General features: G+C 35.5%; 3 protein-coding genes across 3 annotated transcripts; 2 read left to right on the forward strand and 1 right to left on the reverse strand.

Annotated features, from left to right (window-relative positions):
• Nucleotides 1–3,963: 3,963 nt before the first annotated feature.
• Nucleotides 3,964–6,150, reverse strand: LOC130712981 (heat stress transcription factor A-4c-like). Its single transcript, XM_057562791.1, has 2 exons — nucleotides 5,188–6,150; nucleotides 3,964–5,079 (listed from the first exon to the last, which is right to left on the reverse strand). Exons 1-2 carry the CDS (start codon nucleotides 5,401–5,403, stop codon nucleotides 4,090–4,092), a joined length of 1,206 nt encoding a protein of 401 aa, XP_057418774.1. The 5' UTR covers nucleotides 5,404–6,150; the 3' UTR covers nucleotides 3,964–4,089.
• Nucleotides 6,151–13,197: 7,047 nt separating this feature from the next.
• Nucleotides 13,198–17,184, forward strand: LOC130715869 (nodulin-26-like). Its single transcript, XM_057566019.1, has 5 exons — nucleotides 13,198–13,365; nucleotides 13,754–13,978; nucleotides 15,925–16,122; nucleotides 16,220–16,281; nucleotides 16,678–17,184. The coding sequence occupies exons 1-5, from the start codon at nucleotides 13,249–13,251 to the stop codon at nucleotides 16,871–16,873; spliced, it is 798 nt and encodes a 265-aa protein (XP_057422002.1). The 5' UTR covers nucleotides 13,198–13,248; the 3' UTR covers nucleotides 16,874–17,184.
• A 424-nt stretch (nucleotides 17,185–17,608) lies between these two features.
• LOC130715867 (nodulin-26-like) lies at nucleotides 17,609–21,501 on the forward strand. The gene is made up of 5 exons (XM_057566018.1): nucleotides 17,609–17,847; nucleotides 17,988–18,212; nucleotides 18,488–18,685; nucleotides 20,725–20,786; nucleotides 21,009–21,501. The coding sequence occupies exons 1-5, from the start codon at nucleotides 17,722–17,724 to the stop codon at nucleotides 21,208–21,210; spliced, it is 813 nt and encodes a 270-aa protein (XP_057422001.1). The 5' UTR covers nucleotides 17,609–17,721; the 3' UTR covers nucleotides 21,211–21,501.
• The last annotated feature ends 2,503 nt before the right edge of the window (nucleotides 21,502–24,004 follow it).

Genomic DNA, 24,004 nt, shown 5'->3' on the forward strand with positions numbered 1-24,004 from the left:
GACCTTATTTCTCCCTTTCATGTAGCTAGACAGACACAAAACACATACCTGAAGTGATTGCTATTGGTAAAGGCCCTACTAGGATTGGTTTATTTACTAAACATGCATGTCACCCTAAAAAAATATACTACTTCTTGTCAACATCACGTGATGAATTTTAATTATTGAGTAATTATATCATTCACTATAGAATACACCATGTGGGGGCAAGGGTGGTAATTAGCAATTAAATAAATTTATTTGAAGAAAGAAGGATGCAAAAAAAAAGAGTAAAAAACCAAGAAATGACAACTGCAAATAGGACTTGTACAAAAAAAAAAAAACTGCAAATAGGACTTGCATTAAATATTTTTTATTCCAATAATGAAAGGAGTGCACCATATCACAGGTTGAGGGGCGGAGGTGTTGCTATAGACAGTGGTGGCCGCAATTGGACGTTGGTGGCTGCATGTGGAGGTGCCACGGGTGGAGGCCATGGAGGAGGTGAGGGATGTGGTGGAGGTTGAGCAGCTGACGCGGAGGAGGTGATGGCCACAAAAGGGAAAAAACCAAACAAAAATGAAAAAAATCCACTTATGTGGAATAAAACCCACTTATTGTGAGAGAAACACCTATTGAAAAGAAGGCAATGTTACATTCAAAAGTAGTGGGTTCCAAATATCTTTTCATCAATTTTACAATTATAATTTTGCAAAGGATAAATCATGATCCATTTAAAAGATTTTTTAAAGTTGTTGGATTTGAGTGACAAGTTGTTGAGTTGCTTACAAGTGATGAATATTATTTTAAAAAATATATGAAATTCATTTTGACCACTATATAAAAAAAATTATTTTAGACAACTCTCATAAGTTGCTCATATAACACTCATTATCTTTTCTTATTGTACAAAGAACACTAATTAACTCTTTTTTTGTTCAAAAAGTATACTCATAATCAAACCATCTTTTCAATACCTTACGTGTGGGTGAGCATATAGGCCAACCTGGTCCATATAGGCTCCCATCCAAAGGGGTGGTACCAAGTTGACCCTTAATTTAAATGTGTTTGTTCTTAGTCCTTGACCAAAAACATATTCTTAATCTATATCTGCAATACAAATACCCCTGATTTTTAGGACAACTAACCAGTCTGTAATTTTTATAAAATTTGAAATGTAACATTATATAAAAACAAAACGTAAAATGCTAAATAACAATAAAAATATCTTCTTGTCCACACACCCTATAAAATTCCAGGGCAACATGGAACCAATGCCACTGAAACTAGTAATTATACAATCAAGCAAAATCCCACAACTCTAAACAAGACAGCATAAAACTAAATGATCATGGCAATCAAGAGGGCAGAAACTAAATTCAATGCTCACCTCAAACAAGAGCTCTCAGAAATAATAATCGAATTAGAAAATTAACCAGTCAAATCAGGTGAAGAGTTACATAGTATTAATCAAACAGCAACATAAACAATGAACTTAATTTGTATGCAATATCAAAGTTAAAAAGAAAACAAAAAGATCTGCACTATCATCGTTGAGAGTTGAGACATCATTTAATGAATCTAATAATACATGAATGATCAAACTCCTTAAATAATGTGACAAATACATCATTGAATAACAGTGTTTCTAAACAGAGGGCATAAAAATAAACTCCTGAACTATATGGTTTTAAATCAAATTCAGCAACTTAAATTCAGAAGGTTTAATGCAAACCATGATTTTAATTTTACATTTACCAAGGACTGTCTCCCCATTTCTACAAACTAAACTTGAAGTTAAAATAAGGATGACAAGCTAAATGCAGCAGCCAGTGGTACAAATGAAAGCATTCAACAGTACACAAACATTGCAATGAGAATCAAACCCTGTGACCTGCAACATAACATTTTAACAGTCCACCAGACATTGCATTGAAGCAAGATCCTATTAAAGTCAGAGCATTTTTTATCTTGGTTGATTTGTGATAGGTTTTCTGGTTAATAACTAAGAAGCCAAACTACCCTTTTTTTCTTCTGAGAAGCCAGAAGAAGACCTTTGCCAAGATAGGATCAGTTAACAAACTTGCTTACTAACACCTGGCATAGCACCAAAGTTCAATGCAGCATACATCAACTTTAAATTTGTTGGTTCAGCACATAGACATGATACTCGCAAATCGCAATAAACTTCCAAAATGGTATGACACATAACATAACGTGCCCATTGCTCAGTTACAAGAGAAAGTAGAAGAAAGCCATAAACTCATACACTTGATGAAGAATGTTTCATTCAAGAATACTGTCAATAAATTTTTCTAATCGATAATATATACCATATAGGATGAGCTCCAAATAACTACAATGGAAGTAGATTGACTGACATAATTACTTGCCGGGTTGTTTTTATTAATTAGTGTAATATAACTAGAACTTGGGTTATACATAACACTCACCTAGTAGAATAACTGCCAGAAAGACGGCCTTTCCTGAGATTAACAGTCAGATAGGTTGATAAGAGTAATGCAGAAGACAAGATACCATTACAAATATAACCATTAGAGAGACAAATGAGGTGGCTCTGGCTCTCAATGTAAAAGAAATGATAGTCTTGTCTTTAGGTGGTTCAAGCGTGTATAGAGAAAACTGTATAAACAATGGTAAGGAGGGTTGACTAAATGAAGAATAATCCATTAGTTCAATTGTTCAAAGTAGAGGGAGAACAAGAAAAAATACAGGCCATTAGAGATAAATGGCCTATTTTTGGAGTAAATAATGACAAGGCATTATGACATGGTTGATACATGTAGCCAACCCAACCCTAGTGGGAAAAGGCTTGGTTCGTTGTTATTCTACAGTCATACCTCTTCCTGCACCTCCTTTCTTCTTCTTCTACTTGTTCTTTTTTTTTCACTATGAAATTATTGAACCAACTGAGTAATATACTATACTTATCAATCAGCAGCACAAATCAAATAAGAAAATACATTTAAATAAAATTACCCAGGAAAAAATAACTTTAAACCATTCTTGCTATATGATCTGCAGTCCTGAATGCAACTATATGCAAATACACAAATCTGCCATATTCCTCAGTATATCAAAGACATTATGCATATAATCAATTTGCTTGGCATGCACTACTTCTGCCAATTGAAATTTGACTTCCACTACATACAAACATGTTTCTTTCAGCAGTCTCTACCTAAGTTTGAAAATTACAATTTAGTAATCATTACAAGTCTTTCAACATGAGCTAGAAAACCCGAGTAAAATGAAACGTATTATATACAAGAAGTTAATTCTATATCATGGTGATTCAGCCCAATCCAAGGTACAATCCAAGTTATTTTTCACTTCATCAGTTTGATGAAGGACACTAATCAGCTTAACTTTACCATTCTATCTTGAATTTCTTCCCATACAAATTGCACTCCTCTGTGGTCAGCCTCACAGTTAATCTGGTTTTTGTCTAGTAGAATAATGTAGTGGAATTGACTACTTGTAAAACCCTCACATATTTTTTTATTGAAGAAAATAAAATCTTAAGTTCTTAATTGCCTGTCGCAAATGTGTATTCATGAAAACAACAGTCTTTTCCATTCTTATTTGCAAAATAGATCAGCCAGGCATTGGCTAAAATACTATTTGTGTTCCTGGTTTGAAATTCCATACTGCATCACTTGATGCAACAGCTACACTATTGCAATTGCATCAGAATCACCCTGCTATTGTGGAATGATTTTCATTCACAAAAATGATGACAGCGAAAAGAATACCAGCTGGTGCACTCTGTAATATGATAAAGTAACATCAGGAAGGAACCGCAGACCACATCCTGCGGTTGCGGTTGCGATAATATATTGCAGCCACATGGTGTGGTCCACAATTTAAAACCTTCGAACCATACCACAATTCAGTACAGGCAGGTTTTGGCATAATGGCACTAAAAGAGACAAAAGTGTTGCATAATTAACTAAGATCAACTAGATGCAAATATTCATTTCACCCGAAATATTGAATATGTATATAATGAATAGAAAACCGGGCATACCTAAATTTATTACATGTGATTGTGAGGCACCACAATCAAGAAGGAATTACCAATTGTCATTAAGTTTTCTCTGCTTGACTAACATGCCCCACCTGTTCTGGAAGATTATTTGCATTTCGCGCATTCCACCAAAATCTTCCGTGGTCAGTAGGTTTTCCTTCACTTTTCCTGCCATTATATTCCTTTCTTTCTGACTGCACTTCCTGTGCTTCTGATGCACCGGGATCCTCTGTCAAGAATTGTTCCCAGAACACATCATTAACACCAGTTGCTGCAGCTTTTCCTGCAGGTTGTTCTTTCGATGCAACGGGCTCAAGAACAGCAGCTGCAGTTGGCTCAGAGTTCATGTCAATTCCAGATGACTTAGACCGAACTTCAACTTCTAGTTGCGGACAAGATATAGACAGACTATCAGCACAACTTGTAGATTCATCAACATCCATGTTTGTATGAATGTGAATGAAGGTATCACCAGTTTCATGTGCAATAGTTTCCCAAAATAACATGGATGACTCAAGCTGATCCAATCGCTCCATGTTTAATGTCAAAACAGAGGCCCCCTCTGCATTTTCTCTGGGTAACATTTGGGAAGTATCAACAGCATCTTCAATGCTAGCTTCATCATTAAAGTAGCCACCTCCTGGTAACCTCCGCTTTCTATCCATGGTTTCTGTCGGTGGCAATAGATTTAGAGCAATCACAGGCTTGTGCAACACTTGAGAAACAGAAGAGACCATCTTTTGTTGCTTCTGTTCCAACTTCTCCAACTGTTCTTTTAAGCAATTTAGTTGTATCTCATACGGTTGCCACTCGTGCTGATGTCTTTGTAACTCCATAAGGAGTCGTTCTTTATTGTGTTTAAGCTTCTCTATTTCATCATTTAAACTCTTCCTTTCTGACTCCCCTAGTGGTGCATGTGCTTGGAGATTCTGCATAGAATGGCTGTGAACCGGCTTCCGTCTGTGAATATTCTTCATAAGATGTGGTTCCCCTCGCACAAAACCATCATTGGCAAATTCCCATTGTTCAGGGTCAACTTTCCGAAATCCCTGCTCAAACCAAACACTATGATTCAGCTCAAACAACCAAAAGCATAATGGATAAATACATACAAAACAAGCATTCACATCAACAACACCAAGATAAAATCCACTCACATATGTGTTCAGCTGCCGGATAAAACTTGAGAAGTTATTGTGCTTGAAGAATCTAGGGAGCAATTCCCTTGCAAAATCTGGGGGATTCCATACAACGAAACTTCTATTAGTCGCACTCCAGGAAACAATCCGATCCGAAGAAGGATCATCCACCATCTCATATGTCTTTGCCAGGAAAGGAGGCAGGGAACTTGAACTGTTCTGTGCTTCATCCATCAGTCAAAACCCCAACCCCTACTCACAAATCTCACCCTACCAAATTCAATACTCAAAAATCAATCAATTCCCAAACTTTCCAAACAAGCCAAACCCTCAATCACCTTATGGATACTAGGAAACCCCAAAAAAACAAAATCCCCCAAAAAAACACCCACCTGCACCAAAATATTACAATTGCCAACAATTCCAAAACCCTATACACCTATTCAACAAGAACAACAATCCACGACCCTAAATTTAAAGCATGACCCAGAAAATCACCAAAATCACAAAGCAGATAAAGTTTTCAGCTTTCTCCTCAGTTAACCTAAAACTAAAATACCCAGATAAGAAAAACTGATTTTCTTCACAAATTTCCCAAGAAAAAGGTCAGACAAATCTCAGAAGCATCATGGGTTGCATTTTCCCACCAAAACAAAGGTGGTATTTTTGCTTCCCTTTTAAGGGGAAACTTGAACGTAAAGCAACAACAATAACTGGAAAATTAAATTGAACTCCAAAGAGAAAATCAATGGCGGTTTAGTAGTTGTTGGGGGTTTTGCACCTGAAAAAGGATGACAGAGAAAGTGAGAGAAGTTGCAGAGAATTTGCAGAGTGGAAATGGAAGGGGGTTTTGGGTTTCTGGGAGGTTCGAATTATTGGGATCGTTTCTTCTTCTTCTTCGTTGAAGCGCGTTAGAGAATTTTCCACCTTCTCTGTAACGATTTTGATGAAAGGAAGGTCAACGCATGGTTGATTTTGGAGAAAAAGTGTTGCCAAATATAAATAAAAAATGTAGACTTTGATTGCAATTTTAATCTCTTTTTTATAATGATATTTTAATCTCTTGCAAGTTTACTACAATGGTTTTTGTCTAATTAAAATTCTCAAATTATTTATTATTATTATTATTATTATTATTATTATTATTATTATTATTATTATTTATTCATATATATTTAATAAGTCAAGTCATTTTACACGTTTTTAAATGAATATTATTGATATTTCTACTCATTCGTGGCGTGTTTCATTTCATATTTGGAGGAAAGCTAATGTTTGTGCTGACAAATTAACTATGTTCGCCGCTTACCGGGTTGAATTCACTTCTTGCTTCGAACCAACACTATTGTACTAACTTAGTATAGTTTGTTTCTTTATTTTGAAAAATAAAGTTGTCAAAATCACTTATGAAGATAATTTTATCAGTGGACTAATAGTATTATTTAAAAAAAATAAAGAAATAAATCTGATATTCTCAACTCACTTATCATAAATATGATTGATCAATCACCTAGGATGAGGTAAAGTTATTGTTTCGGTGATTTAATTAATAACTTCTTTTTAAATATATCAATCAAATGATCAAATTTTACTTGAAAACTTACAAGAAATCTTTTAAATCTCACACATTTTAAAATAATAAAGATTAGCATCCACTCTATTTTGGTGTAGATGCCAAAATATGTGAAGTTAAGGAAAAAAAATATACAATATGTTATGTAATATTACAGAAAGAGAAAGAGAAAAAATCATGTAAATGGGTACCCATTCTAATATCCCAAACATCCTTGCTTACAACTTACAAGACATCCTTGTCATGAATGTCTTGATGTTATCCAGTTTGGTATTTTGAGTGACGTGGAGATTGAAGTATAATCCTTTGAATATTTTACACTTAAAAATGGATGAGCATTCGATAACGTGGCTCATAAGGCGGACCGTAATTGAAACTTGGAAGCAAAAGTTTACCATAAAAAATACCCGAGAAATCTAAACAAATCACTTATATGAGTGTTAAGAGACGGAGAGTGGTGAGGATGCGGTGGTTTTTAACAGATGGATGGGTGTATAGGAGAAATACTTTGATGTTCAAATCAAAATGTGAGTGAAAAACAGTAGTGAAATTATGAGTTATGTATACCTTGTGTTACCCCACGCATTGTCTTTTATAGAAGTTGAGTTTGTGGGAATCAAGGTTGTTAGGAGGAGGCAGATCCAAGATTTTAATAAGGGGAGGTCAAGATCTAACAAATTATGTCAATGTTTGGATATATAGTAAAAAATTAAAATCATAATTGACAGATACATAGACAAATGACTATCGTAATAGGAGCTGTTGCTTCTGTCTATCGTAATTTTGTTCAACGTAATTTTTTTACCTTGTACACAAACATAGACAAATGACTTATATGCAAGGTTGTCAGACTCGCGAGTTAACTCGCTGACTCGGTAGACTCGCGAGTCTGCATAGGGAAAACGGGTGGACTCACTGCCAGACTCGTTTTCTGGCAAGACTCGGTCTGACTCGGTCGACTCGCGAGTCATGACCGAGTCACCGAGTCAAGTTTCTTTTTTTTTTTTAAATTAAAAATCCCCAAAACTAAACCTAATTTCAGATTTCTTTCTCGCGTTCCTCTCCTCTCTCGCGTCTCTGAATTGTTTGTTCACTTTTCTGCTTCATAGTGTAAGCATAATTACCTATACTATACCTGATCTTAAATCTTCCAAAAAAGAAAAAAGAGTCTTCCCACCATTTCAGCAAGGGCACTTTGTTGAAGTTGATTCTTCTAAATAAAATTGCTCGAGTATCACTTGATTGTTTGGACTCTACTGTCTTTTTTAATCTTTGTGATTCACCCTAAATTCAAGTATTGCATGGTATCCTTTCTCTGTTTGCAACTCCCTAAAATTTGTGTAAAACAATCCATTCCTTGAGGCAATATCCTACCCTTTCTAGCTCTGAGAATGTCCATGCCTTAGCATTCTAGTATGTGTATATTAGTACCATGATTTGACCAGATGAATGTTACCTATTTTCTATCACTCCCAAGATATATTGCTTTGCTTATAAGGTTTGGTAGACTCGAGTCTCGTCAAGTCTATGAGTCGAGTCTACCTACTCAAAACGAGTCTGCTTAAATTAGACTCACGAGTCTGACAACCTTGCTTATATGAAAAAAATTTCAGAAATAGCATGTATGCATCCAAATCAATTAATATATAACTAAGAGAAACCATACTCTTAATTAAACCAAATTTTACCTTTATAAAAAATTAATTTTACAATCTAAAACCGATTTGTCAAATCTAGTTTGTTGTTCCAACATCCTATTCTTGTATCAGAAAGTCCATACTTCAATGTTGTCTCAAATAAGAAAAGGAAAAGAAAAGTAATACCAAAACACTTTCATTTTGGTGTCAGAACAGTAGAACACAGAAAAACTTGAGACAGAAAGCTTTACCATTTCTTTCAAAGTTGGAATCTTTGAGCTTTACCTCATCCATGGTGTTCTCTATCTTCAACTCCAACCTACTCTTCATCTTCCTCTTTCTCCTTGTGTGCCAACCCTCTCATGGGGTAGCTGAGGATAGCTCAACAAGAAGACTCTTTGGGTCCAGCAGAGCCATCCCCAGCTGTGGAGAGCTGGTGTTGAAGTCTCAATGCTCCCAGAACTCCAAGTGCAGCTGGTGCACCAGTCAGGACCTTGATGACATGTGCTTCTCTAAATCTGAGGCTCTCAGGTTGCCTAACCAGGTTTTCTCTTGTGGTTCTGTCCGCTGATGAGATCTATCCTATTCTGTTATGGATCTGAGTTACCTCCACTAACCAATTTGAGAGGCTACTTTTTTTTGTTGCAATGTCTTGCATTGAGCTGTGATTTATCTTGATATGTATGCTGATAGAGGATTGTTGTTGTATATTTGATTGTTGTTGTTGTTGTTGTTGTTGTTGTTGTTGTGTATTGATATTCAGGCTATGATTTTAGTTCCAATTTTAGACTTGATTAGGAAAGGTGAAGAGTGAAGATAGAGGGGTAATCACCACATTTGGTCCTTTTGCTTTGTCATTGGTTGGATGGAAACTGGGAATTTGTTTTATGATAATCATAAATTTAGCCCTGATGATTTTGTGAAGCTGACAATGCCACAGGTTCATTAAATATAAGCTAAATACTTCACAAATTGTTCATCTCAGATCAATGTCAGGCCTGATTCTTTTCTGGAGAGCTAATAAAGCAATAATCTAAAAGCTGAGTCACAAAGAAAAAACTAATAAATTCATCAGTTGTTTATCAGTTTTTTTGTGTGAATTCATAATGAAATTACTTTCTGATCATTGCCATTACTTCCTGATAATACATTGGCAACCTGGCTTGCCTTATCAAATTTGGAGGAAATTATTGTGTCGGCTTTGTTAATAGTGCAGAGTGTTCTTTGTACAATTGAAAATTGAAATTTTGGGGGGAAGAAGGACAAAGAGGAGTCACACTCTTGATGCCAAATTGCCAAGGTATTACATTAGTAATTAGTAATATTTCTAAAGGTGTTACCAATTTTCATCTTGTCACCTGCTATGCTACTCCTATTTAACTCCTAGAAAGCAAACTCTAATAGCGAGGTTGTGAAGGTGGTAAAAAAGTTGGTGTTTGATATACTACTAAGCAAACAACTTGTGAAAAAAACTCGTATATTATATTTGAAATTGAGTGAGAAAGATAACATCAAAGGAACATCAAGGTTTCTGATTTCCTAATAGTTCAGTTAGACATTGAATTATCATAAATTTAGCCTCTAGGATCCAGTTTCATGAAGCAAATTTGGCCAACCACATATTTTGTAGAAAAACTTAGGTCTCCTAAGAAGTTCAGTGTTGGCTGCTATGTCTCTAGTATGTTCCTCTCCCTATTTGATTCCTGTTCCTGACTTTCACATGCACCCAGAATTTGCAGAAGTGTATTTGTGTTGAGAATGCTTGAGACTAACTGTGCCAGTTTTGCTAATATCAAAATATGAAAAAAGAAAAAAACTTTTGTATCCATGAGCTTCATTTCTTTCTTGCCTATGATTAAGATTTAATTGAGACTAATTAATAAGTAGGTTACAAGGTTCAAAGAGCAAATAATTTATAGAGCTCCCTGAACATTCTTTATCCCAGCAACCTTGTTAAGTGGATAGAAATAACAGGAAATTTTAAGATGGGTAAAATGTTGCAAATCAAGACAAGGTTTCATGTTAGTATGTTACTGTCTCCTCAAGCATCTAAAATTAAGGGGAGAACTACCTTGATAATGAATTTTAACAACCAATATAGAAGGATTCATGCTTGGCTTTTTCTGATTTCCTCAATCTGAAGGCTGTTTATGTGGTATTCAAGAGCCACAGGTAGAGATATATTTAGATAACATGAGGCAGATAAGTGGTAGCTGCACTGATTTGCTAGGTGATAATTTGAAGCCATTCATGGAATTTCACATGCTATCTGAAACTGCAAATCTGATCAAATGTACGTACTATGTTCATCTTTGGAAACTCATTCATATGAAGTCAAAATCGTAGAGAAGCAACTTCTCTTAGCCTTTGCCGATGTCCACAATGATTTTGGTTTTACCGTGGTTCTTGAATGAGTTTCCAAACATGCACTATATTGAAAAGAAAAGGTGTGGGTGTAGTTTACCTTTTAAGCTTAACAAGTAACAAAATTTTTGGGTCCAGACAACATGTATGAAGCCGCACGTAACTAACTTTTTTCTTAATTGTGCACGTAGGCATGTAATTTGGGCTTTTTTTTTGTATAATGTTGGATTGGATTTTGGAGAGTTGAGTTTGCTAGATGCATTACTATTGAAAGAGAGAAAAAAAAAATACATGAAAAAAAAAAACCGCCTTTTGGTATAAGTACATTTCAAAAACGTTGCTTTTTAAATGATCCATGTAGAAGAAGAATATAAAACAATCAATTTTTTTCCTATTTCTACTTTCGTCATTTTCTATTTCTAAAAACCTACAAGCTAACCTTCAGTGTGTCAAGCTGGTTGATCTTTTTTTATCTTTTTCTGACTCGCCAAAAAATGTGTCTGGTTGGCTCAACTCACTTTTATGACAACCTATGGCGAGCCACCCTGAATGGGTCGACTTTGCCCGTTTTGACAGTTATAACTATAAAGCAGGATAAAAAAGATACAATACACTTTCAAATGCTTACAAATTACATTAACTTGTAATTTATCAATTTGCTTTTATTGGGATTTGAACGCGAAACTTATGCTTAAGGCAGAACAACTATATGTCAGTTAATCTATGTGGTTCAACTATCTTTATACTTATTTTTTTAAAAGTCAGTTATCTTTATTTAAAAACACTTACACCCCTGGTCACTATTATAAGTAAAAGTTAGCATTTTAGATACATTCAATAAATGATGTATGTGATCATTTTAATGACTACATACATCATTTATTGAATGAATCTAAAAAGCTAACTTTTGCTTATAATAATGACCGCATAGTGTACTTTAGGAAAGAAAAACACTTATAGAATCTAATATATCTATGCATTTAGTGTTTCAATCAAACCGTGCTAAAAGTGAAGTGTACAAAAAATTGAAACACACATTTACACTCCGTTTGACAGAGAAGAGAGAGATAGAGTAGAGAGAGTAGAGAAGAGAGAAATTGAGTAGAGAAAAATATGTGAGAAATATAGTAGATTTAGAGGTTGTTTGGTATGATAGAGATAAATGAGAAAGAGAAGAGAGAGAATGATGTGGAAAATAAATATTAGAAAAAGAAAAAGAATTTTTTTATCAAAAGACATATATATCCAACATCAAGATTTTGCTGCAACCTACTAGTAAACATACAGTATAAGGATAAATAAGTAAAAAAAGAATCCCATCATGCCAGCTTCTCAACTCTTCGACTTTTGTGAAGACCAACAAAAGGATCTGGGTCCCACACTTGCAAAGCACCTCTTCGCTACAGTAAATAGAAACAAACAAGGGTGAGTTCTTATTTCTCCACAAACTCCCTCTTCGTTATCTCTCTCTTGCCAAAGTTGGTGGTACCAAACATAGTGTTAGTGAGTGTTTGAAATTGCATGTAGTTTTTTTTTTTAAATAATCTTGACAGTTTTTGGGCACTATCGTGGCTGCCACAAAAGTTGGTGGATTTTATAAGTGGAAGTTTAGAACCTCAACTAAATGTTTTTTTTTTTTTTTTCATTTTGTGTTTAGCGGTCGTGAAAAACCACCGTTAAACATGTATGTCGGTCGTTAGTCAAGAAATACGTGAGTCTGTATACTGTTACCATTATAATAATTTCCTAATTAAGACAAAGTATTGCTAAAGGATATTAAAAATATGGAATCATACCCGAATGGTAAATTTTGTCAAAATTTAATCGCCAATGAAAGAAGATAAATCAAGGATCCTAGGTTTTGTCTATACTAAGATGCCCTAATCAGGCAACTTCAAAATTAAACGACAAAGATATTTACCCCTATGTCTCCTTGCTTCATCTCAAGATTCCTGCTATGTTCAATGTCCACACCATGCAGCTAGACATGACATGTTTAATCAAAGAAACGGCTGCCAAATTTATTAATAACATTTCATTTACTGAAATTCTGCATTGTTTTGACAAGTGAAACTTCTTTCAAGTTCTAATATGAGTGAGTTATCATTATACTTTTGAACACTGATAAGAGATTCCCTAAATTTTATCTTCAAAACCACGTCAGAACCTAAGTGTTATTTTTGTCCAAGTGTTCTCTGCCTTTGTCTTCTCTCTGTTTTTTCTTTTTATTGTTTTAAGTTTAACTGAATCTAGTAATCATCTTAATATTTACCTAAAAAAATAAACAGAGTGATTGTATTAAAAATATAATAGATATTATAATATTGTGTGTTCCGTAATTAAGAGTACAGTTAGAAACATTGATAATGGTAATGAGAATTTTAAAATATATTGTCTCCAATGTCTTTTAACTTCTGTAGTGGTGCCTATAAATTGGGCTTGTTTGAGTCTGGTTAAGCAGACAAAGCACAGTGTTCTGGGCTGTTTCCTTTTCTTCTGTCCAAGATGGCTAACAATTCAGCTTCATTTGAAACCCATGATGTAGTTTTAAGTGTCAACAAGGATGCCTCAAAAACAATTGAAAGCTCAGACACATACACCTCTGTCTTTTTCGTACAAAAGGTGTCTCCTAAGTCCTAACCTTTCTTTTGTATACCCAAAAAAACCATGAGTTTCATGTTTTGAAGTTATTTTACAATTGATTTTAAAGTTACAAATCCGGGGAAGAAACTTGTGAGAGTAGTTTTTGAGTACCAGAATTGATTATGATCTCTGAGGGAAAATTAGCTGATTTAAATATTGCTAGGAAATGTTTTGTTTACAAACTTATGTGGGATTTGATTTGATGAAATGGATTGTTACAAACTTTAGTATTTGAAACTTTTTGTTGATATGAATTATGGAATACTGAAGTATATAGTCTCTTTCTGAACTAGTAGTCTTTTGATCATATTGAGCTTACAAAATTGATCCAAAATGACAATATGCTTTTGTTTCTTGATGGATGTAGTTGGTAGCTGAATTTGTGGGCACATTTTTCTTGATATTTACTGGTTGTGCTTCGATTGTGGTGAACAAGAACAATGACAATGTGGTGACACTTCCTGGGATTGCACTTGTTTGGGGTCTGGTTTTGATGGTGCTGATTTACTCTGTTGGTCACATCTCTGGTGCTCATTTTAATCCTGCTGTTACCTTTGCTTTTGCCACCACCAAAAGGTTTCCATGGATACAGGTGAACCAAATAAAACTTAGTGTGTGTTTGATGTTTGGAGGAGAAGTAATTTATGAAAGAAGTTGCTATTAATTGCTTTTGCTGAGAGAGAAGTGATTATGAAAGGATTAAAAGTGGAACATGTGTTATATGTTTTATGGCAATAAGCGCTTATAGGATAAACCTTTATTCATGAGCTAATTTGATAAGTCAATTGAAATAAACTAAGGGTCTGTTTGGTGCGACGTATAGTATAAGGCCTGATAGTATAAAGACCTGATAATATTAGGCCTGATAGTATAAGCCCTGATAACTTTTTTATACTATCCAGCGTTTGACCATACTCTGTATAATTTACCATATCGTTTAAATTAATGCAATTTTATGTTTAATGAAGTATTGAATAATGATATATAATAAAAATCAAATATTGAGGTGATTATAACGGTGGTGGCGGTGGTGATGGAAGTAGTGGTGGTGGTGGCAATGGTGGTAGGTTGGTGTTGGTGGCGGTGGTGGTGACAGTGGAGATAGGTTGGTGGTGGTGGTGGCAGCGATGGTGGTTGTGGTGGTGGCGATGATAGGGTGGTGGTGGTGGTAAGGCGGTGGCGGCTACGGTGGAGGGTGGAGACAATGGTGGTGGTGGTGGTGATAGGGTGGTGATTGTGGTGTCGGTGGTGGCAATAGAGTGGTGACGACGATTATGGTGGTGGTGGCGATAGGGTGGTGGCAGTAGGGCAGTGGTGGTGGTGGTGGCAGTGGCGGCAACGTCGGTGGTGGCGGTGGTGGCGATCGGATGGTGGCGGTGGTGGCAGCGATGGTGGTTGTGGTGTTGGCGCCGATAGGGTGGTGGTGGTGGTGGTGGTGGTAAGGCGGTGGCGGCTTAGTAAGGTGGCGGCGATGGTGGAGGGTGGAGGCAATGGTGGTGGTGGTGGCGATAGGGTGGTGGTTGTGGCGTCGGTGGTGGCAATAGAGTGGTGGCGGCGATTATATATGGTGGTGGTGGCGATAGGGTTGTGGTGACGGCGATTATGGTGGTGGTGGTGGTAGGGCGGCGGTGGTGGTGGTGGTGGTGGCGGCAACACTAGTGGTGACGGTAGGGCGGTGGCGGCGGTGATCGGGCGGTGGCGGCGGTGATCGGGTGGTGGCGGTGGTGGTCCCAATGGTGGTGTAAGTTGGTAGCAATGGAGGGTGGTGGTGATGGTGACTTATACGTCACAACCTTATCATGCCTTATCCGTCACTCACATGATGGATTAAATAATATGTCATTTTAACGTATAAGGGGACTTTGATGGATAAGCTTATACAATACAATGTAATCACCAAATAATGGATAAACTCATGATGTATTGTATAAACTTATACTATCATGCCTAATACGGTGTGCCAAACGAGCCCTAAAGAAAATTATAGGCAGGTATAAGTGGTTATTCATAAGCTAATATGCACAACTTGTGAAAATAAGCACATAGCAGCTTATACGTATGTCATAAGTCATAACTATTTGCATAAGCGCTAATGCAATAAGATAAGCTCTTCTAAATGGGGAAATAAGCTTATTTTGAGATTGCACTCTTCCAAATGGCAATAAGCGCTTATCGCTTAAGTGCTTATCCATAAGCTCATTTGAGAAACTTATTGAAATAAGCTGAAAAAATGCTTTAAGCAAACATAAACTCTTATTCATTAGTTAATCTGAACAACTTGTACAAGTAAGCTCAAAACAACTTATAAGTAGACTATAAGCTATTTACGTAAGCTCTTCCAAATGCTTACCCAAGTGCTTATTTCCTATTATAAGCTAAAATAAGCTCTACTAAAAGAATTTACTTGGGCATTGTTATTATCTACAGCCCCACAAAAGGAAGGTTCTTTAAAGCCAATTTTTCTTGAAATTAACATGCCTCTTAGTTGATTTCTCTTGCCCTTCTCACTCCAATTTGTCCTTCATATAATTCTCACAGGTAGCACCTTACATAGCATCTCAGCTCCTTGGAGCCGTACTTGCTAGTGGAATTCTGAAAATGTTATTTAGTGGCACGCATGACCAGTTTTCAGGAACAATCCCATCTGGGACTAACCTGCAAGCTTTTGTGATTGAATTCATAACCACTTTTCTCCTAATGTTTGTCATATCAGCAGTTGCCACTGATAACAGAGCGGTAAAGTCAGACACACTCATGCAAACCAACTATGAATTTTTCTTCATAAACCCCATGGTTTTTGTTTATTTACTCATTTTATTTTGAATTTCTGCAGATTGGTGAGATGGCTGGGATTGCAATTGGGTCTACATTACTGCTAAATATATTGATTTCAGGGTATTAATCTATCAAAACACAATCACATATAAGACTAAAATAGACTTTTACAGGCCAGTTTGAATTAGCCTCTTGTTTATCAGAACTGAGATATCAGATAGTACATAGATGATTATAGAGAAACTAAATAAGAGAATTTATAAAAAAAAAAATGTGGTGTTAAAGTTAGTTTTAACTCATGCAAGAAGCTACTACTTGAAAGACTCATAGTTATTGCTAGAAAACTTGTTGAGAAGTTTATCAAGTTGCCTCTTATAGCATGTTTGGCTCAGCTGATTTTTTCTCCAATACTGCCACCCAAAAGCTACTCACAGAAGTTTCTTCCTAAAATTAATTATGACTTCATAATCAATTGTAAGAGAATTTCCAAACATGCTAACATGTCTTATTTGACAGGCCGATCACAGGAGCCTCAATGAACCCAGCAAGAACCCTAGGACCTGCTATTTTTCACAGTAAATACAGAGCAATAGTGGTATACTTTGTGTCAACTATTTTTGGGGCTGTGGCTGGAGCATGGGTCTTCAACATCCTCAGATACACAGACAAGCCATTACATGAGATAACCAAGGGTTCCTCTATCCTCAAATGAACAGGGCATGGTTGTAGAAAATAATTTAAGCAAATGGAAGAAAGTTACCATCAAGTGTCATGCAGAAAGAGTTTATCACTTTTGCTATATATGTAACTATCTTTGTTAGAAATAATAATAAACAAAAATAAATGTATGTAAGTAATTAATGGGGTATATTGCGCCAGGGCAATGATGTCAGGTGATCTATATAGTCGATCTCACTTTGTGGGAATAAGTTTTTGTTGATGAACTGAGGTACTAAGTATCAAGACCATGTACAGTTTAATGGCTCACAATAAGGCAAGTTTGCCAAGTTGTACAAGTAATAAGAGACGAATGAGTATCATCCCATAGGAAAAATTATGAACCGACAATAGTAATTCACAAAACTCACTTAGTTGGATGGATAGAATTGAATATGTGTACTGAATGAATGAAAATGAAATTAAATATCATTGTAACTTTTAGGAAGAGTAACACAAGCTAGTAACCTTTTGAGCCGACTGGAATAATTAGTATTATAATTATTTATTATACTTTCCGTCCAATATAATTATTTTGATAAATCTATATTCCCCCCACGTCTGTGATCTTCACTCCTCACCAACCTCCTCATTAGTTAGTGATATGAAGAGATCACATCAACCTCTTAGCCTTTCACGGGCTAAAACATCATATGTTCCAGCAGTCTCGAAAGATCAAATTCAACCTTAAAAAAATGAACCCAGGAGCATATATATATAAAGACTAGAGAGTTTGTTTGGTTGATAATAACAACAAGGAACTTCTGTGGTCCATCTCTTTTCCCATCTCAAAGGAAACAAAACTCCCCTGTCCCTTTATTTCCTTGTTTTAGCTAGTGAGTGATGGGTGAGAGTTCCGCACCCAATGGACTGAATGGAGCTCATGAGGTAGTTGTAAATGTAAACAAGGATGCCTCTAAGACAATTGAAGTCTCAGACACCAACTTCACTGTTTCTTTCTTGCAGAAGGTGCTTCCTAATCTTTCTTCTTTTGTGCTAATTAAATTTGCAACTTTATATGGTTTTGGATTGATGAAATAGATTGTTATCTCTGCTATTGAAATGTTGATTAGAAATGGCAATATGGTTCTGTTTCTTGATGAGTGCAGGTAATAGCTGAGTTGGTGGGTACTTATTTTTTTATATTTGCTGGTTGTGCTTCCATTGTGGTGAACAAGAACAATGACAATGTGGTCACACTTCCTGGTATTGCACTTGTCTGGGGACTGGCTGTGATGGTGCTGGTTTACTCTCTTGGTCACATTTCTGGTGCCCATTTCAATCCTGCTGCCACCATTGCATTTGCCTCCACCAAAAGGTTTCCCTGGAAGCAGGTGAACCGAACTTAACTCTACCAATCTATGCAATTTCTTGATTTTCCTTAAGTGATGTCTTGAGTGAGTATTGTGAATAATAATAAATAATAAAACTCACACGTACAACCAACTCTATCAGGATATGAATGTTTTTGACTCAAACAAGATTGTCTTTTGTGGAAATACGTGTGTTGTGTTGAACAAGAAAAAAAAGTCTTAGCAATTTTCTTGATTTGTCTTAAATTATTGGAATGGGCATGGTGATGTAATTGTTGTCCATTTTATCCTTATAGGTACCAGCTTATGTATCAGCCCAGGTCCTTGGATCCACACTTGCAAGTGGAACTCTTAGACTAATATTCAGTGGCAAGCATAACCAATTTGCAGGAGCACTCCCAACTGGGTCTAATCTGCAAGCTTTTGTGATTGAATTCATAATCACTTTTTTCCTTATCTTTATCTTATTTGGGGTTGCCACTGATGATCGAGCGGTACTATTTCTTATTCTTCCCAATAACTTTTTATCTTGCTAGTTAATTTGATAATAATTGGCTCGTATTTTCTATAAAATTTTGACTTAATTCTAAGATGTTTAGCTAATGCAATTTGATAGGAAAGTAGAGATAAAGAAGCCATGACAATCAAACTCGAACCTGAAGATATCCCTAACCTCAAGTTTAACGGGAAAATTCGCTTTGATTAGATTTTCCATGACAGCTGAACCTAAATCCTAAGAAACGAGGATGAAGATGCATTTGGGGATGCTAATACTCATCCAAACTTGCCAATATAATAATTATATAATTTGAATTATAAATGGTAATTAAATAAAAATATTTAACTTATATATTTTGCTAAAAATATAATTTAATACTTAAATAGAAGTTCTTATATTCTTAAGGTTTATGAGGTCTATTTTTATAAAAAAAATTGAAAGTTTTTACAAATTATTTGAACTAAAATACTTTTGCGATATAAATTATATATATATATATATATATATATATATATATATATATATAAAAGATAATAAGATTAAATAAAAATTAATAGGGCATGGCTGCTTGCGAGTTTTCCAAAACCAGAGGAGGATGATGAGGTTGAGTTCCATTTGATTTAATTTTAAAATGAATAAAAAGAGTTCATGAGATTTATTTTTTATTTTGAATTTTAAGAAGTGATGACATGTCTTTTGCTAACGAGATATAGGGCATGTTTGATAACTGTTTCCAAAACAGTTTTCAGTTTTTAAAAACTGAAAACTTGTTTGGTAAGACCTGTTTTCAAAAACAGTTTTTGAAAACAGTTCTCATTTTCAGTTTTTAAAACTAAAAAACCAAAACAGGTAAAAGATGTTTTCAGTTTCAGTTTTTAGTTTTCTATATCAGTTTTCTAAATGTTCGAAAACATGTCATTTAAAGTGTTTTCTTTTTCTGAAAATTGTTTTTAAGAATTGTTTCTGAAAACTATTTTAAAAACTGAAAACTAAAACTGTTATCAAACAGGCCCATAAATTTATTCAATTAAAGAGATACTCCCTCCGTTCCTATTTATAAGTCCATTTTACCCAATTCTCTTAGATTAAAAAAAGTAGTTACAAGTAATAAATTTGTAGTTAACCAAGTGGGTTGATGTAGTGGTTCAGCACTTCATCCTTTAAGCAAGTGGTTGGGGGTTCGAATCCCAACTCGCCCCCTACCACTTAGTGCGCTGACCGTGGGGCGAGAGATTAGTCTCACGCCTGTCGGCTGTCGAATACCTTGGTCAAGACAAAAAAAAGAGATAATATTTAGAGAGAAAATAGTTATCTTGATTTTTTGTGTGGTTACATTGAATTTTTTACTGGATTAAATTGAAATTACAATAATTTTTTTGACAATGTCTTTTTTTTATAAATGATTATTCAGTTAATTATTAGGATTACATTCAACAATAATTTTTTTTGAAAGAACAATAAATTCTTTTTAATTAAAATTATGAAAGGAATTATTTTTCAGAAACCAAATATATTGATAAGAAGAAAGGAATTGCGGCCAAAAGCAAAGTAAAAAATTGAGAGATCTAGCAAAAACAGACCCCGGTTTTAAAAAAGAAAAAAAAAACAGACCACCGAAGGGAAAAACTAAACAAAAATTCCAACTATTCAAAGGAAAACAAAGCACAAACCACATTTGAGTAAATGATAGTTATATATAGCCCCTTAAAAATATCAGATCCATCACTTTAGTCCTGAATATGAAAAAAAAATATTTTCCTCATAAAGCACGAAAATATTGTCAATGTAGCCCTTTTGCAACATCAATTTAGTGACAAAAAATTGAAATTTTTCTTTGAGGAACTAAAATGACCGATCCGAAATATTTCATGAATTAAAATTATGATTCATTTAATATAAAAAAGTTCATTTCGGTGCCCTAAGAAAAATTATGGATACGTCTATGTATACAAACAAAATCCATATTTGCACATTATTAATTCAAATACCCCATTTGATGGCTTTTAGCTGTTCATTTCATCTTTAATCTTGCAGATTGGTGAGGTTGCTGGGATTGTGGTGGGATCTACAGTGCTTTTGAATGTGTTGTTTGCAGGGTATTAATTTACGATTGAAATTTCTTATCTCTTTCTTTGTTCCACCAATCAATTATGTTATGTTATTTAAAAATTCACTCATGTAAGATTATAATTATTATACATATTGCCTACATAGCACAATTTAATCAGTGAAACCAAACGAGGACATATACTACATCATGATCTTAACTATTTATGTTTGTGTCAGATTCTAATAGCAAAGTTTCTCTTGTACTACAGGCCAATAACTGGAGCATCAATGAACCCAGCAAGAAGCATAGGGTCTGCTTTTGTACACAATGAGTACAGAGGAATATGGATATACTTGCTATCTCCAACTCTGGGGGCAGTGGCTGGTGCATGGGTCTATAACATCGTTCGCTACACAGACAAGCCATTGCGTGAGATCACTAAAAATGTCTCTTTTCTCAAAGGAATATGAGAGTCCTAAAAGCCTAGACGCCTAGTGGTTATGGATCACTATGCCAAGAGAAACATCAAACTTCTCTAAGATTGGAATAATTTTATCCATCCTTAAGATGCTAGTAGTTATTAGTCGCATTTCTACTTTATGGTTGTTAGGAGAATGTTGAGTTGCCAATATTCTTTTGGTGGCTTTGTTATTCTGTTTGTTATTTTGCATATGTTATTTCCATTTAGTTACTATATTGTAAGCCTTTATAAAGTGATGAAAGTAATATTGGATAAATGCATTGAGCCAATCTTAAAATAATTCAACTTCTCTCTTAATTTTTGGAGGTACCCTCCTGGCCTCATATTCAGGAAAACCAATTTTTGTTCCATTCCCCTTAACTTGATGTTTTCATCTTTTGTTTATTTGATTTTTGTTGTTATCAACGTTTCCAAAAGTGTTGAATTTAAAAATTGTCATTAGATAACTTGTTTTCTTATTGAATTTTCATGTTTGATTTGTGTGATTGTTCCTTCAAATTATCAACAAATAACTTGAGTTGTTTTTAACTTGAACACTACAAGATAAATTCATTCAGGTGTATTTTAAGTCTCAAACTGCTTAGCCCTTTTACTTATAAACCACTGAATTTGAAGAGTCCAAAAAATGCCTCAAGTTGATTGTAATACATTTATTTAGTTCATGTCTAAACTGAGACAATATTGTATTTTTGTTTACAAATAGAGCTCATATTAATGCGTTTGAGAATGTCCAAATAAGTTTCACAAATAGACAATTATGTTAAAGTTAGTTGTTTAGAATTAGTTGTATAGTGAAAGTCAAGTTGTATAAATAGGCTTTGAAGGTTAATGAATAAGTAATTGAAAGTTTTCAAACGCAAGAAACTTTTCTATTCTACTCTTTCTGTTAGTTTGTTTTTCACAATTGGTATCAGAGCTCCACACGGGGCCTGATATACCAAAGGAACCGCAGTTCTTGAAACAGAGGAGAGAGCCATGGCTGAGAGTTCAAACTTCGCACAACCTGCAGTCCCAAAATTCGATGGGCATTACGATCACTGGGCACTGCTGATGGAGAACCTGCTGCGATCGAAAGAGTATTGGCCAATCGTTGCAGATGGAGTCCCCGCACTCACACAAAACCCTACCCCAGAGCAGACCAAGATTCATGAAGAAGCAAAATTGAAGGACCTTAAAGCCAAGAATTACTTGTTCCAATCGATCGATAGGAGCATTCTGGAAACGATCTTGAATAAAGATTCGTCTAAAGAAATCTGGGATTCAATGCGATTGAAGAACCAGGGCTCCACCAAGGTGAAAAGGGCGCAATTGCAAGCCCTAAGACGGGAATTTGAGATTCTGGCAATGAAGGAAGGGGAAACAGTTGAGAGTTACTTTGCAAGAACGCTGAGCATTGTGAACAAGATGAAGATTCAGGGTGAGGTGATCAAGGAAACTCTGGTTGTCGAAAAGATTCTCCGATCGATGACAGAAAAATTCAACTATGTGGTGTGCTCTATCGAAGAATCCAACGATGTAGACACAATCACTATAGATCAACTTCAGAGTAGTCTTCTGGTTCAGGAGCAGCGAATGAAGGGATATAGGGAGGAAGAACAAGCTCTGAAAGCCACAAGCTCAGGCAGATCTGAAAGGGGTAGAGGAAGGAATGGAAATCGTGGTCGCGGCAGGGGTAGAGGATCTTTCAACAAAGAATCTGTGGAATGCTACAAATGTCACAAATTGGGCCATTTTCAGTATGAATGTCCAACTTGGGAGGAGAGCGCCAACTATGCAGAATTGATTGAAGATCATGAAGAACTGTTGCTCATGGCAAGAACAGTGACAACTGGGAAATTGAAAATCCTTGATTCAGCAGCAAAGTTGAAGGAAGAATGTGAGGATTTGATGCTAATGGCAAGAACAGAGCATGAAGAAATGGCTGGAAAAGTGTGGTTTCTTGACTCAGGGTGCAGTAACCACATGTGTGGCTCGAAAGCATGGTTTCACAAGTTGAATGAAGACTTCACAACCACTGTGAAACTGGGTGATGATTCCATTATGACTGTGAAAGGAAAAGGAGAGGTGAAGCTTCAAATTGGTGGCCTGACCCAGGTAATCACAGAGGTATACTATATACCTGAATTGAAAAATAATCTCTTGAGCATAGGGCAATTGCTAGAAAGGGGATTGAACATCTCCTTCAAGAAGAGATGGTGTAGAATCTATCATAAAGAAAAGGGTCTCATCATGCAATCAAGGATGTCTTCTAATCGAATGTTTGCAGTGATTGCAACTGTTTTGATTCCAAGGTGTCTTAGTACCTCTGCCATGGATGAAACTGAAATGTGGCACAAGAGATATGGTCATCTAGGGTATTCTGGCTTGAAGACTCTAGTACAGAAGACTATGGTTAAAGGGTTACCTATGCTAAATGAACCAGAGAAACCTTGTGAAGAATGCATGAAAGGGAAGCAACATAGAGACTCCTTCCCTCAGAAAAGCACTTGGAGAGCCTCTCAGAAGCTTCAACTTGTACATTCAGATATCTGTGGACCAATCAAGCCTGAATCACACAGTCAAAAGAGGTACTTCATCACTTTCATAGATGATTTCTGCAGAAAAACTTGGGTTTATTTCTTAAGTGAAAAATCCAGTGCATTAGAAAGCTTCAAGAGATTCAAGATTTTAGCTGAAAAAGAGAGTGGAGAAAAATTGTGTTGTTTAAGAACTGATAGAGGGGGAGAGTTTAATTCTAAGGAATTTGAGGAATTCTGTGAAGTTAATGGCATCAAAAGGCAACT

This window comes from Lotus japonicus, chromosome 4 (genome assembly GCF_012489685.1).
Source record: "Lotus japonicus ecotype B-129 chromosome 4, LjGifu_v1.2".
NCBI classification, from domain to species: domain Eukaryota; kingdom Viridiplantae; phylum Streptophyta; class Magnoliopsida; order Fabales; family Fabaceae; genus Lotus; species Lotus japonicus.